This window comes from Juglans regia, chromosome 16, assembly GCF_001411555.2.
Source record: "Juglans regia cultivar Chandler chromosome 16, Walnut 2.0, whole genome shotgun sequence".
NCBI lineage: Eukaryota > Viridiplantae > Streptophyta > Magnoliopsida > Fagales > Juglandaceae > Juglans > Juglans regia.
This window is the reverse complement of record NC_049916.1, coordinates 24,727,887-24,743,235: the sequence shown is the minus strand read 5'-3', so window position 1 is coordinate 24,743,235 and position 15,349 is coordinate 24,727,887. Positions and strand designations below refer to the sequence as shown.

Here is a 15,349-nt window from a genome sequence, read left to right as displayed (position 1 = left end):
ACCAGTCTGAAAAACAAGGAGGTCGACCTTTTGCTTGCTCTTCTAACTTAAATGGACTTAGAGCTTACATGGAAATAAATGGGATGGTTGATATTGGGTTTCATGGACCAAAATACACTTGGACCAACAACAGACAAGGAATTAGGAACATTAGAGAAAGACTTGATAGAGGGATTGCTAATTCTTCTTGGCTTAACCTGTTTCCAAATGCTACCCTTAAACACCTCCCCATTAGCTCTTCTGATCATTCTCCAATTATTTTGGACACCATAGGAAGCAATCACCACAGATATCCCTTCAAATTTGAAGAATTTTAGATAAGGGACCTAACCTGTCAGATGGTGGCACAAAGAGCTTGGAATACCTCTCATATTGGAACACCTGGTTTTATTTTATCCAAAAAACTGAAAGAGGTAAAAAAAAGCTTTAAAAACTTGGAATAAAAATCATTTTGGAAGCATTCAGAATTCCATAAAAATTTTGAAACAAACTCTCTCAAACATTCAAAGCAATGATCTTACCTCTCAAGTCATGGAGTCTGAAGCTGAGATCAAAGCACTCATTGATGAACAGCTTAAAAGGGAGGAAATCCTTTAGAGACAAAAGTCAAGAGTTCAATGGTTGACAACGACTGATCTCAACACTAAATTCTTTCACTTGTCAACAACAATAAAGAGAAGAGCTAATTCCATTGAGAGTTTAAAGTTAGATCCTAATCATTGGACAACTGATCAAAATGTCATCCAAAACACCTTTCTGGATCATTTCAAATGCATATATACTTCCTCCAATCCCAATTCAAATATGGACTTAGAAGGTTTGTTCCCTGACAAGATTTCAAACATGGAAAACAACTTTCTCTGTGAAATTCCTACTGATGATGAAATCATTAGTGCCATTAAACAAACACCTTCAATGAAAGCTCCTGGGCCTGATGGTTTCACTGGTTTGTTTTACAAGCATTTTTGGGACACCATAAAAACTGATTTCATAGTGGCCATAAAAAATTTCTTCATTCATGGTAAGCTGCTAAAGGAATTGAATCACACCCACATTGCCCTCATCCCAAAAACAAACTGTCCAAACACTGTTCATCAATACAGACCAATCAGCCTCTCAAATGTTTGCTACAAAATTGTAGCAAAGATCCTTGCAAGTAGGCTAAAGAAGATTCTTCTGAGAATTATCTCTCTCCATCAAACAACTTTTGTCCCGGGTAGAGTCATCCAAGAAAATATCATTCTTGCCTAAGAGATCTTTCATCATCTTAAAGAGAAAAAATGGAGGGAAGGTATTATGGTAGTCAAGATAGACATGGAAAAGGCCTTTGATATGATGGAATGGAATTTCATTTTGAACATTATGACAGCGTTAGGCTCCAGTAGGATTTGGATTAATTGGATAAAAGAGTGCATTACCACCGTTTCTTACTCAGTGATTATCAATGGGAACCCCTGTGGATACTTCCATCCTTCCTGAGGGCTTAGCAAGGAGACTCTCTTTCCCCTTTTCTGTTCATCTTAAGTACATAAGTTTTAACGAGACTTATTACTAGGGGAGAAAATTTGGGGCTTTTAAAAGGGGTAAAAATTTGCAGAAATAGCCCGCCAATTTCTCACTTGCTTTTTGCTGATGATCTCATTATTTTTGGTAAAGCCACTCAACAGAATGATCAAATGTTTAAAAATTGTTTGGAAAAATACTCTTCTTGGTCGGACCAAAAAATTCATTCTAGCAAATCATTCATTCAATTCAGCAGGAATACTCGTCCTCAAAAGAAAATAGAGGTTAAGGATCTTTTTGGTTATTCAAATGACTCTTCAAAACTAAAATACCTGGGACTTCCTCTCTCTTTTAAAGCTTCAAAAGAAATCCACTTTGAAGATCTACAAGAAAGAATCTTGAAAAACTAGCAGGATGGAAGGCAAAAGTTCTCTCTCAAGCCAGTAGAGCAACTCTAATTTGATCTGTTGCTAGCTCGATCCCTTCTTATGTCATGTCCACTCTCTTGATCCCAAAATCAGTCACAAAAAAAATTGACAAAGCCTTCTCAAAGTTTTGGTGGGGATTCCCAATTGAAAAGTCAAAAAATTTCACACCCAAATCTTGGAAGTCAATATGCAAACCCAAATCCATTGGAGGCCTTGGCTTAAGGCTAATCTCTGATTTCAATAAAGCCCTCTTGTGTAAAATTGGTTGGAACATTTCAAATGAAAGCAAAGCCACTTGGAAAACTGTCTTATCTGGAAAATACTTAGAAAACTCAAATTTCTTTGACACACTTCCAAAAGTTTCAGATTCTTGGATCTGGAAATGCATTTTAAAGCAAAGAGATTTCTTGAAACAGAGTGTGTGCTATCAGATCAATAATGGCATAAGCACAAAGGTGTGGTATGATCCATGGATCCCAACTCAGTTGAATTTCAAGCCTATACCAAAGAACAACTCAATCACCTTAGATAGGACCCTAGTTGTCTCTAAACTTACTATGGAAGAACCTAGAAGATGGAACATTCTACTGTTACAAGCCCTTTTCCATCCTGATACTGTGATTGAAATTCTGAAAATTCCTCTAGCTCAAACAAATTTTCACAGACAAGAGGATAAACTCAGATGGATGCACCATTCTTCTAGAAAATTCTCAGTTAAATCTGCCTATACTGCCATCACAATAAATTCCAATCCACCACAGGTTCAAGAAAACATTTGGAAAAATCTTTAGAAGATTTAAATTCAAGACAGTTTGAAATTGCTTTGCTGGAAAATTTTGAATAACATAATTCCAACAAAATCCTTGGTGAAAAGATTTGCACCACTAACTGAGGAGGAAGCTCAGTGTCCCATATGCAATAATGAGGAAGAGACTCAAGCTCATTTGTTCTTTACTTGTCCTTTCACCAGAATTCTTTGGAGGCAATCACCATGGCCTTTGGATATTACATGCTTTGCTAACCATGAAATTTGTGATTGGATTGAATGCATAATTTCCCCCACAAAAAAGTTAAACATTTTGGACAGAGAGGAGCAAGACTTTCAAATTTTTGCTATCAATGCTATGGACAGTATTTGGTTTTTAAGAAATAAAGTCTTTAATTTCAAATCTTGATAATTTTATTTCTGACACTTTGAGAACTTATAAGGAACACTGTAATGCGTGGGACATTAAAAAAGTAAATGACAGCCATGGCTGGAGAGCTACACCAAACGGGCATTACACTCTATTCTTTGATGTAGCAGTTAGACAAACAGGTAGTATAGCAACAGCGCTATGCAGATCAGAAGAGGGCAACCCAATCTTTGTCATTACAAAGCATATTGATAGTCATAACCCAAACCTAGGAGAAGCCACTGCGATGAACATTGGATTAGAAGAGGCTAGACGAAACAATATAAAAAAATTAGTCATTGCAGGGGATTCACTAGTGGCTTTGCAAGGGGCAAATGATCCTGACAAAGTGGCAGATTGGATAATTCAGCATGTAGTCAACGACATCAAATATTTGCTGAATTCATTCAACAGTTGGCACATTAAAAAGATACATCGAGATCAGAATCGATACACGCATTCCATTGCGCAGTGGGCAGCTTCCAAGAATTTATATGGATGCATACCCATTTCTTTTATTCCACCTTGCATGTTGAATTTCCACAGCGGAAAGACCCTCCTTTTATAATAGTTGATGATGTACAGTTTTAGTTTTAATTTGTCTTAATCTTGTAAGAACAGTTTTTATTTATGAATGAATCTATCTTGTTGAGAAAAAATAAAAATAAATAAATACTATAAAATACACTTTGTGTTGTCTCAAGTGCATCTTGATTTTGCTTAAATGCATTTGTTACTCAAAATCACAAAAACTAGTGGCATTTTTTTTAACGTACGATAGATACAATGTCGAAATTGTCATCTCTTCAGATGCACTATTCGGTTCACTTGAATCGCAGGTGCACCAATAAGTTCCCATAAGTTTCCCTGACGGAAACAGATCCTGATGGCAGCTACGTTATTAACATTTACTTCTTCAAATTCAAGCACACAGAATTGCATGTAAACTACCCCAGAACCAATAAAAATGCCTACTACAAGTCTAACCTCTTTTTATTTTTTTTATAAATAGTAATATATATATATATATATATAAAAATAGAAAGCCGTTAGAATATATTCTTCTTATTACACTAGCAGAAGCAACTGCCACCTGCATACCAAGCCGCAGGCCTAACCAGGAATAAGCTGCCTATTCCTTTCAGAAACAAATAAACAAGTAGACTGGGTGGTGCTCACCGTAAAAAAAAAGTAGAAATAAAAAAGCTTTTCCAAACCACATTCTAGATGGCCACCCACCCTGTCATGTCCAAATCAAAGAATCAACATAGATCCATACCTATATGCACGCACAACTCCATCCTTTTTCAACACTGCCTCCTCATTCATCTTCATCACCAATCAATGCGAATGAGAATGGATAGAACTTGTAACCGTCTCCCTCGTAGAACTTGTTTTGGAACTCCACCCAGTGAAGTCGCAAAGCGTGTAGGAAAGCACTGAGTGTTTCCATTACAAGCAACACCCCAACAGTAGCGCAAATAAAGATGACGATGCCTACTATTAGGATAACCACATTGTTGTACCTGTAACACGTAAAAATAGAATTAATAATATCATTCAGTTCCTCCATTGTTTATACAGCCGAACTGCTAAGTCAGGCCTGATTCCTATGCAGTCCAACAGCTTGTTGAGTGTAGGGAATAATCCATCAAGTGATCAGAACAAAAGAAATGAAATGAACGCAGACAGGGTCTGTGTTCAATCATTACTGTCCAGTGGCTTATTCTCTACATTCCGAGAGTTAACTACTTGAAAGAGAGTAATCATTATAAAATGAGTTTAACATACCCCCAAGCAAGCATGAGAAGTTTATCATAGAACACACTTGACAACTCCGAGTGAGCAAGACTGTCCAAATTTGAGAAACAAGACCAAATGCATAATTAGTCTCCAGTTAAAAATATGAAACACATAAGAACAAATCTAATTTATTGGCTACCGAGAATCAGATCTTCGAGTGTGAGAAATGCATATAGCATGGGAAAGGTTAAATTGGTTCGTAGAATTTCAAATTGAATCGGAAGAGCAAAGAGGGCCAATAAATTTAATATTCATGCAATTTCACATTGCTTTAATAAAGATCTATTGAAACATATAATTTAATCCTTTCCGAATATAGACTCAAGTATTTTCACATAGATACATGGAAGAAGCTACTAAGGCAGGCCCCTTCTTTTTTGTGGCTAGGGATAATCTGAGAATGAGAGGGCTGGACCTCTTAGGCACTGTGATGAGCTCTTCAAGATATAAGAACATGCCAAAACATGCACATTGTGCCAGACTTTATTTCCTTTTAGTTCATGTATACATCTTGTGTACTTGGGCTATTCCTTCTTTTCTTATAAACAAAATTCTTGATTATCTATAATAAATAAAAAATAAAAAAAAAGCACATTGTGCCCCACCATTCAATACGAGTGATAAGTGGTTTTAGTTATATGTACAATGTGCACAAAATTATAGCGTAAAATTAGCCACATGCATGCATGAAAGTATGATGATTTTTTTCTTAATTTTTTTTTTTAATTTTTATGACGAGGAATCTTAGAAACCATGCTAACATAACATGTCTTTTACCAGATAAAACCATGGACCCGTATAACGTGTTCCCATAACACAAATCAGGTAAATCATAGGCTTCTTACTGATTGGACATGGCCCTAAAATTGTTTACCCTCAAGAGTTCAAACCTTAGACCTGGAGGGAGCATACCACCAAGACCAAGGCCCTTACCACTTGAGCCAACCACTAGGGGTTACATGATGTTCTATTTCTTCAAACCATACTTCTTTTTTTTTTTTGACCAATATTTCCTGTCAAATTTGATCCACATATTCATCAAAGATGGTCAGGACGTGGCTAACATGGTTGTTTTAATGATTAGCTATGCCTTGACAGGTCAGAGGTCCATGTTTGTTTAATGACTAGATATGACTGAACATATCTGTGTCACCTCCGTAGGTTGGCTTCCCTTAATGTCAACAAAACCTCTACATACCCTTTATTCTCTCTATTGAAAACACGGAGAAGAATACAGTGGGAGGGAAGCAGCCGTAGCCTGATCCAATCACATGGTCAAATTGCTATTCATAAAGCAGAATAGCTTCCCCTGACCATGGCTAGGCTACTTTCAGTATTTGTTAGAGGCTCCATATAAGTCATCCCATGTAAGGTAAGAAGCCCATCCTTGACTTAAATGGATTAATAAAGAAGTTTCATGGCTTGAGTGGGTCAATAAGTATAACCTTTCAAAAGCATCACATTTTTTTTAACCAGATTTTGCCAAGTGGATCAACATGGTGTAGAAGATAAGATGGTATGTTGCATGTTATAAGCAGTATTAAATTGGTCAAAAGAGGAGAAAGCACATGTAAGGATGGGATGCAAAAATTCAAGTTTGTAGCAGTTTATACCTTAGGGCCCATAGACGAAGGTAAGAAGCCGTATTTGAGACCGATCCAAGCACAAATTCAATGGTATGTATCAGTTGGTGTACAAAAACTTCACTGAAATCAAACTCCTCATGACCATGTGAACCATGATTTGACTCCAACTGAAAGGTTTCCTCTGTGCTCTGAAGTGGTGTGTAAGATTGGCCTCGATGCCGCTAAAGTAACAGAACCATCAGAACCAGAGGAAACATAAACAACTATAACACAATATTCAAATTGGGCAAAAGAATGGGTGATAGGAAGATAGGGAATCTACAAGCATACATCTTGGTGCTGCTTCTTCAAAAGAAAAGGCTTTGGAAGTAGCATCCAGGGTACAGCAACAAGGGCCAGTAACAGTAACACAAGCTGGTAATGGAACACATGAAAAATTATAAGGAATGACCACGTGCCAAAGAAAACAAAATTTTAAACTTACTAACAACATACAAGATTTGAAAAAGTGAACCTGTAGCATCTTCTGGCCAACAAAAAGCTGGTTTTCACCCAGATCATCAGTGGGACTGAGGAACATGTATATCATTGTGTGGTATAGATCAGCTTGTGAACCAATGCACCACTTCACAAGGATGAGAATGGACAGGTAGCCAAACAAACTGTTTAAAAAAATTATCTGGGGAACAAATTGGAACCTGGAATAATGCAGCTAAATGTAAGTTAAAGCTAACAGCAAGTCAAAAGACGGGCAATGAAATTTATTTACTAATGATATATATGAAAATTATTTGTGACCCACACAGTTTAATCATGTATACATCAAACTATGACAGCACTTTAAAAGCTTTAAAAGCTCAAGTATGCAGTGATCCAGATAGCAGAATGTTACCAGATATTAACGCTATTCTCAAAGAATTTAGCATTGCAATAGCTTAATATGATTCCCAGGTTCATTTGAGCTACCCCAAGAAGGATTGACATTTTCATCTTCAAAGAGTTTAGGAATGGCAGCTCACTGCGGGTACCGTGCCATGCAGGATCTACGCCAAATGGGTAAGTGGGATGCGCCTTAATCAATCCCACAGTAGTAGCATCTCTACCAAAAGATAAAGGCTTTAGACTACCAAATATATACACTACAATGCACACAAAGTTTAGTCATTTACCTGCAAGAAAGATCACGGCATGCATATGCTGAGGGAGCAAACAGCTCAAATGGGACTGAGAAGAATTCATTATAGATCAAACCCGTGAAAATTGAGAAGAGTGCCATCATCAAAATACAGTAACGACCACCAAACATCATTTCCATAATGTCTCCAAGCTTCTGTAAATGAGAAGAGGAATGATTTAATTAGATTTTACCATAAAGTAATTTGAACATATGAAAAGATAACTGCAGACTGGACTTTTACTTTGCAGAAGCTTGCACATCAAACAAATATCCAGATGAAAAAGATGACAAGATGATGCCTTTTTAAGAAACTTAAAATCAGTCTCCCACCATTTATGGGTATATTCATATATCATACATGTATGTAAGCTTAATTTGACTGAGTTTTCACCTTGCTAGAGATGAGTTATGCCATATACCATACTCCCATCTTACTTCCATCCCACTATGTTGATGTTGTAATACCCATCAACTATTAGATCAAGTCTTGTTTTTTCAAATGAAAAATTCAAGAGTCGATGGATAATGACACATTGTCACAGTAGGATACAAATGGGATAAAGTTGTAGTATATATCACTTTCTGCCAGAGATACAAAACTCATTTTAACCCAGCTCTACAATTAACTCAATCCCACTAACCCATGCTAACACTTTTGACTGACACACAAGCTTGCATGTAGAAAGATATAATATGCCTACAAGATGTCGGAGATAGTACAAGCATAAATATGATATTAAAAAAAAAAAAACTAGTAAGCATGATAGGAGAACTTCTCCACATACCTGGCTATTTCCTAAGTACGTCAATATATACAGGTTAGAGCAGAATATGTTGATTAAACAATATAAAAGAATCCATCACATAATTAAGACATAAAAGCTCAGGATATTTCCAAGAATTCCATCCTAGTGTGATGATCTGTATATACTCCAAGTGCAATTGCAATTACCAGACCCAGCGCAAAAAAGGATATCCAGTGAATGTCACAATGAATGTCAAACTGGTTTGCAAATGTTAACATGTGAAAACATATAATAAGAAAAGGACGAACATAATGCAAGTCAACGACCATTAATGCAAAAGGATGAAAATACATTTTTTTATTTCTTTTTTGAGCAGAATGTAGATTTAAGCCTGAATAGAGAAGAGTAATACATGGTTGTACAGGCCTAGGTCAACAAAATTCAAAGATTACCTGACTAGAATATCTCCTCTCCCTGGCTATTAGAAATAATGTTGCAAGTAATAAGCATATTCCATGCCCCCAATCACCAAACATGACAGCAAAAAGAAATGGGAATGTAACAATAGTGTATACAGTAGGATTTGCTTCTTGATATTTAGCCACCCTGCATTTAAGCAGAAGAACAAAATTAGTATAATATAGATTGTCTCCGTCAAAATGAGTTTCACTATTCATAACATACCAAATTAGATACAAACATATCTAGAACTCGTACAGCATTTTTTCCATTTTTATATATGGGATTTACTACAAACGCCCTTCATAAATGGTTAATATGGCATTACGTACAATACCAGGGAGACATAAAAAAGACATGTAGCACAGATTTCCTTTTTCTATTACTCAGTTCCCTGCAATTTTGTGATTTACATTTATAGCAGTTTGAAACAGATGTAGCCAACCCTTATTAGTTTAGATATGATTAACTTCATAGTAGTACACTGCTGTAGGCATTTCTGTGAGCAGGCACTTGGCACCACTCCACAGGCATTTCGATCATCAACAACCATTTTAACTATGAATAGAGAATAATCAAACACAAAGTCAGAATGGAACTCACCCATATGCATCAACAATTTCTTGGAAAGGAGAAGTGAATTTGTTTGTCCGAAAATAGGTTGGTGGTAACTCCTTTGTTTGCAAAACCTGGAAGATTGCTCCAACTTGGGAATTAGAGTCAAATGCTGCCCTCTCCAATGCATGCTGGATCTGCAAAAGTCAAGCAGAATTGTTTTGAGCAGCTAGGCATAACATTTCACCCATACATCATAGCAGCAAATTTTGGTTCATGAGGGTCAACACACATGCACGCCTACCCATGGAAGTAACATAAGGAGAAGACTACCTGTTTTGTTGCAAAAATAGGACTCCAGCCCTCACCAACAAGACACTTTTTTGTCACATCAAGGCTAAGCATGTTCAAGGTGTGATATACAGATTTCTCCTTTCTCACCTACATAAGTTAAAGGATCCTTTTTAAATAGCCAAAAACATTTCAACATAGCGAACACCAATTTATTCACTTATCTTTATAATCAATCAAGTTTACTGAGTATAATAAGATTTAAACAGACCCAAAGGTCCCACAGCTCAAATTGATCTCCAATGGTCTGTAACAAACTGTTTTGTTGCAGCAGTCCAACATCTATAGTGGTCTTCAGCTCTGATAGTCTTCCTGAAACCTAAATGGTTAGCACCATAAGTTAATATCAAGAAGTGTTACAGAGCAAGTCTCAAAGACCCAGTATGTCGCATGGACAGATGCAATCATGCAAATGTTTGATTCCACTACTCAAAAAAGAATGTAAAAAGCCAGGACTTGCTCAGAGAAACAAGGAACCCCTATGTAAGCCAGAACATGCTAATACACTACCATTCCCCCCCCCCCAAAAAAAAAATCATGAGTTAACATGACAATTTCAAGGGAATACCATTTTCAGCATATAAATCCCACCATCATCCTCAAATAAGGAAATTGGGAAATTATAAAGCAAAGAAGTGGTCCTTATATTTTTCTTTATCAGTAAAGAAGTGGTCCTTGTATAAATCAGAGTAGTACCAGAGCAATTGCTATTCCAAAATAGGCGGAAAAAGAGTGGGACCAACTGCTATGACAAGGATTATCCGTGATTTTGGGAAGGGTGATAACGAAAGGTGAACCAACAGCCATGACAAGGATCATCAAAACCTTTGGGGTGGGTAAAGATCAAAGGATGATTAAGGAATGAATTAAATTGGAGATTCAAAATATTATTTTATTGATAGTGAAGGACTCTTATAGTTCAGCCATCGGAATCAATCTCAAATCCTAACTTGATTTTCATTCACACATGAATCCATACAAGCAAACAAATCAATCTTAGAAAAAAAAAAATCAATAGAAAACATGAAACAATTTTTCTGGAGAATTCAAACAAAAAAGTACAGAACTTTATCCAAGACGCACACACCCATGGCCTGCAGAGGAAGGAGTGAGGAAGTAATACAACTAAAAAAAAAAACCTACAGTTAAGCAAGGATTGGGAAAAAAATGACAGTGAAAGAAATGATATATACAATGATAACAATCTCCCAAATTGTGATGTCAAGTCATCCAAGAAAAATATACAGATACCTCAGTGATCATTTGAGCTTGTTTACCCAAGTCCTCACTAAAAGGATAACGATTTGCTCCAAAAGCTTCACATATTTTAAGAATCTTGTTCTTTGCTTTTTCTCCAGAGTAGAAAACCACAAACACATTCTTTTCAATCTGGACATAAACATTGCCAAGTTAGAGAAAAATCAACTGTAATACAGAAAGCCAAAGTAATTGAGAAACAAATTGGGTTAAAAGATTATAAATCACTTCTTGTCATATATCGCTTAGAATATGATATGATATGGCATACAGAATCAGAAACAGTAACACTCACATGTGAAACTTGCTAGTTGTGTGCGTGTGTGTAAGGGTTAGACTACCATCAGTGAGCATATGACTTTGTTAGGGTAGGCACCCAATCAGATTGTGATAAACAAAACATAAAATTATAGGAACACATATGAGAAGCATGAGCACACTTCTGCAGCATTAAGTTCAAAATTGAGAAAAAAATCCACCCAAAGTACAAGATGGATGACCATAGATATGTATGTGTACATCTGCAGGCATTCATAATTATACAGAGGATATGAGAAGTTGAGAACTGGAACAAATGAAACTATGCGTGAAAACATTGCATCTACTTCAGCAGTAAATCGCTATTATATTTCGATGTAAGGGGGCACTGTAACTCTCCAATGGAAAGCCCAAACCACATGACCTATACTCCAAAATGACTAGTCAATGATGCAATTGGAGCCCCATTGGAACCTTATAAAGAGCAAGAATTTCTCATTCTCAAACAATGTAGGATCTCATTCACCATCTATCATTATCTCTATTATATGAGGTATCACAATCATACACCACCTACCCTTATCCTTATCATATAGGGTATCACAAGTACAAAAGCCACTATATCCAATATGAACCCGGAATGCAGCAGATACTAAGAAACTATACCCAAAAAAATGAAGGTAAAAGAAAACAGCTAATAACTTTTTTGGATACATCCAAGATAATCTTCAAGAGATTTATGCTACCATAAACTTAAAATTAAAAATAATCAATTGCCACCCATCTTTATAATAATAGAAAAACCAAGAAACAAATTATGTTACTCACCTTCACTCCAGAAACAGGATCAGTCACAGGGTCCTCAACTACAGCATGTCTAATAAACACATTACCCCTAGTAGCTCGAAAAATAATCCTCTCAAATGCCATTGACTTTTCCCTAGGAACAAGGCCCGTGAGGAACCCCAGCTTAACTTGCTTGGATGAATCAGTTAACATTTCCTTCAAGATAGTTGAACAAAAGATAAATTTCACCAAGTAAATTATTAGGTACGGGATAGTTCTAGCAATTTAAGTAAATTTCAGCAGTTTAAGCTTTTACTTGCTCCAACAATAATGGTGTATCCAAGGATTCTTCAGTAATCTGGCGTGATTCATACTCCCTCTGTAGTTCTGTGGCACCGCTGTGAGCTACATGAAAAAACTCACCAGCCTGGAAGAAAAATAGTTTATCACTTATTTGATATCAAGTGCTACAGCTTTACCTGACAATGATAAATATCTTATTGAAAACACACAATAACATGAGTAAAAAAAAAAAATGAATACTCAATCCTACTTAATTGACAAATAGAATTCATTGAAAATTGACATTCTTAAATGTTGGCTGAGGGCATCTACGAATTTAGGACAGCTTAAAAGACCTCAATCCATGTATGCATGGCAACGTGGATGACTGCTATACCTACATGATTACGGTTATTCATAACCTAAATAATATTTGTGTACTCTGGAGTCCATGAAGAGGTGGGAACTGTACACAGCACATGTCTCATGTCATGTGCCAATCAATTATAATTAAAAGGCCTCAATTATGACACATGAACGGCTTCTTTTTTATTTCTTCCTTGCCTTTTTGGGGGCAAGGAGTACATAACTCATACACCAGTCATTTGGCACGAAAGCCATTGGCCCATGTTGCTTGAATAAGTAGCTCAAAAAATTTTCAGAAAGACTTTCAAAGATCAGAGAGAGCATTAAGCCATTTCTATTATTGACTTAGAAACCCCTGATACATTTTCCTTTTCTTTTCACCTTGCCATGGCAAGGAAACCACATCATCCTTCCTTGTAACCAATCCTGTCTTTTTTCTGATAGACCAACTGTATCTATATCGGAGTATAATGGTCTATAAGATACAATATAAATAAATAGAGCTGCCATCTTAACATAATGATTAAAACAGAAAAAAAAAAAAAAAAAACTATACCTTCTCCAGAACAAGCTTATATTCTACTAGTTCATTATGAGCACGTTGCAACTTCTCACTATTTGCATTTATCTCGACCAGCTCTGCCTCAAGTTCACCTAGTTTTACCTAGTGCATGCACAAAAAAAGGGGTTAAAGCACAATGATAAAAACCATTTTTAGCCAGTTATTGAAAACATTAATATACCTCTAAATCATCCAAATTGATATCAACTTGTGCTGTAGACTTTTTTGCACAAAACCCTGCCTTCAGCATTTGTTCCTTGAAATAGCGTAATTTGCGTGCCATCTCCCCACATTTTTTTATCTTCATAAGCAATATAAATCAGTACAAATGCTAAATCAAGCATATTATCCTAGCTACCACAAACTACTGAATCAAATAAAGACACACATGACATGAAAGGCTGACCACTTCAGTTTTTCTTTTTTACTTTTTCAATGTCACTGTAAACAATAATTATGTAGAGATTATATTGACACATTCCAAGACAAAGACCCACTGCACAACTTTAGATTAATTCAGTTTCTGCAAAGCATTTTAACCTAAAGACCAATGTTAAGTGATATGCACAGAAGCAACACCCATAGTGCAAGTATATACTGTGGTTGCTTATGTAGAAACATATACCTGAGCTGCATAAGTCCGCTGAAATGGGCTCTTCTCCACATTGAGCTGAAATAATTGGTACGTGAGAAACATTAATTGTTGAAAACAAACTAAACTGGAAACACATCAAAGCAATATACCCATGTATCATACACGTACATACAAGGTAAAAAAACCTTCCACCATGTTTCTTTAACTTCTTTATCTTACATTAGAACTTCTTTCATGTAACCCTTAGCGAGCTTAACAGTGTTGAGTCTCTATTTTCCAGAGAAGATAGCTAAGCATTATATTTATCGAAACTCAATATCCTATAATTGGAAATGTACAACTTAAGTGACTATCAAGTACTTGATATAATGGATATGCCTGGAGCCAATATCTGCTTCATTTTGCTGCTAAATGACTGGCAGCATCATTGTCATCCTCGAGGATAAACAGTTATTTAGATTGATGCTGCATCACACAGCATCAGCCATGCCACATAATTTTTTTATATTATTATTAAATCTACAAAAAAAACCCTCAGGAAGTAAAAGATACGAAAATTGCACAATATTCACAAAAAATTAAAGCATGGCATTCTTTCTCTCTAAACTGCGCTAATCGACTAATTCAACTGCAAGCAATCAAGCCACACTCCTTGATCAATCAACAACCAGCCATCCTCACAACAATTCAAAATCATATAAAATTTAGCAAAACCCTAAGAGCAAAATGTCACCACTAATCGAAACTCAATTGTAGATATCCCGATATGCACAAGCAAGCTAGGTTTTATCCGAACCGAAATTTGGCATTTAAGATGAAAAACCGGTACCGAGGGAGAGAGAGAGAGAGAGTACAGACGTCTTTGAATTGTAGGAGGCCGACGTCGCCGAGATAGGAGACGGTGAGGTGAGCGGACTCGGTGGGGACGATGAGCTGAACCAGCTGCATGGGCTCCGACCTGAACAGATACATCGACGGGCAACACCCTCCTCGGACCTCTCCCATTTCTCACTAACCCTTGGATTGCCTCTCTCAGTGAAAGCCACGGAGACAGGACGCAGGGAAAAGATCGATCTCAGTCTCAGCTCTCACGAGAAGTAGAGGTGTCCTTCCTTTGTCTGCTTCTGAGCGCCTAATGCTTTCCTTCCACGTCCCCCCGCCCTTATTTATTGGCTATTGCATTGATTTTTAGGGGCGGGGGTTTTATCTCTAATTTTTTTTTCCTTACCTATTCGATAATTGTCAATTTAATTATTAACCGTGACAAAATTAAATAAGTAAATATTGGTTGGACAATATGGTCACGTTTCTCCCTCTTCCTACTTCTTTTTTATTTTCATGGTTTTTATCTTTCCGTAAAAAAAGAAAAAAGAAACCATCCTTTTCAACGAAGACCCTGTTAGTAATTTCGTCCCTGAATTCAGCTGTTCTTTTCAATGCGCTGGCCGTCTGACACCATG

At 36.5% G+C, this 15,349-nt stretch overlaps 1 protein-coding gene across 1 annotated transcript; it reads right to left on the bottom strand.

Annotated features, from left to right (window-relative positions):
* Positions 1-4,081: 4,081 nt before the first annotated feature.
* LOC109005733 (V-type proton ATPase subunit a3-like) lies at positions 4,082-15,049 on the bottom strand. The gene is made up of 18 exons (XM_018984778.2): positions 14,748-15,049; positions 13,920-13,964; positions 13,476-13,595; positions 13,289-13,396; positions 12,401-12,511; positions 12,127-12,300; positions 11,035-11,172; positions 9,995-10,102; positions 9,766-9,873; positions 9,481-9,629; positions 8,871-9,024; positions 7,665-7,825; positions 7,388-7,594; positions 7,010-7,193; positions 6,826-6,909; positions 6,523-6,716; positions 4,898-4,957; positions 4,082-4,632 (listed from the first exon to the last, which is right to left on the bottom strand). Exons 1-18 carry the CDS (start codon positions 14,892-14,894, stop codon positions 4,428-4,430), a joined length of 2,457 nt encoding a protein of 818 aa, XP_018840323.1. The 5' UTR covers positions 14,895-15,049; the 3' UTR covers positions 4,082-4,427.
* Positions 15,050-15,349: the final 300 nt, after the last annotated feature.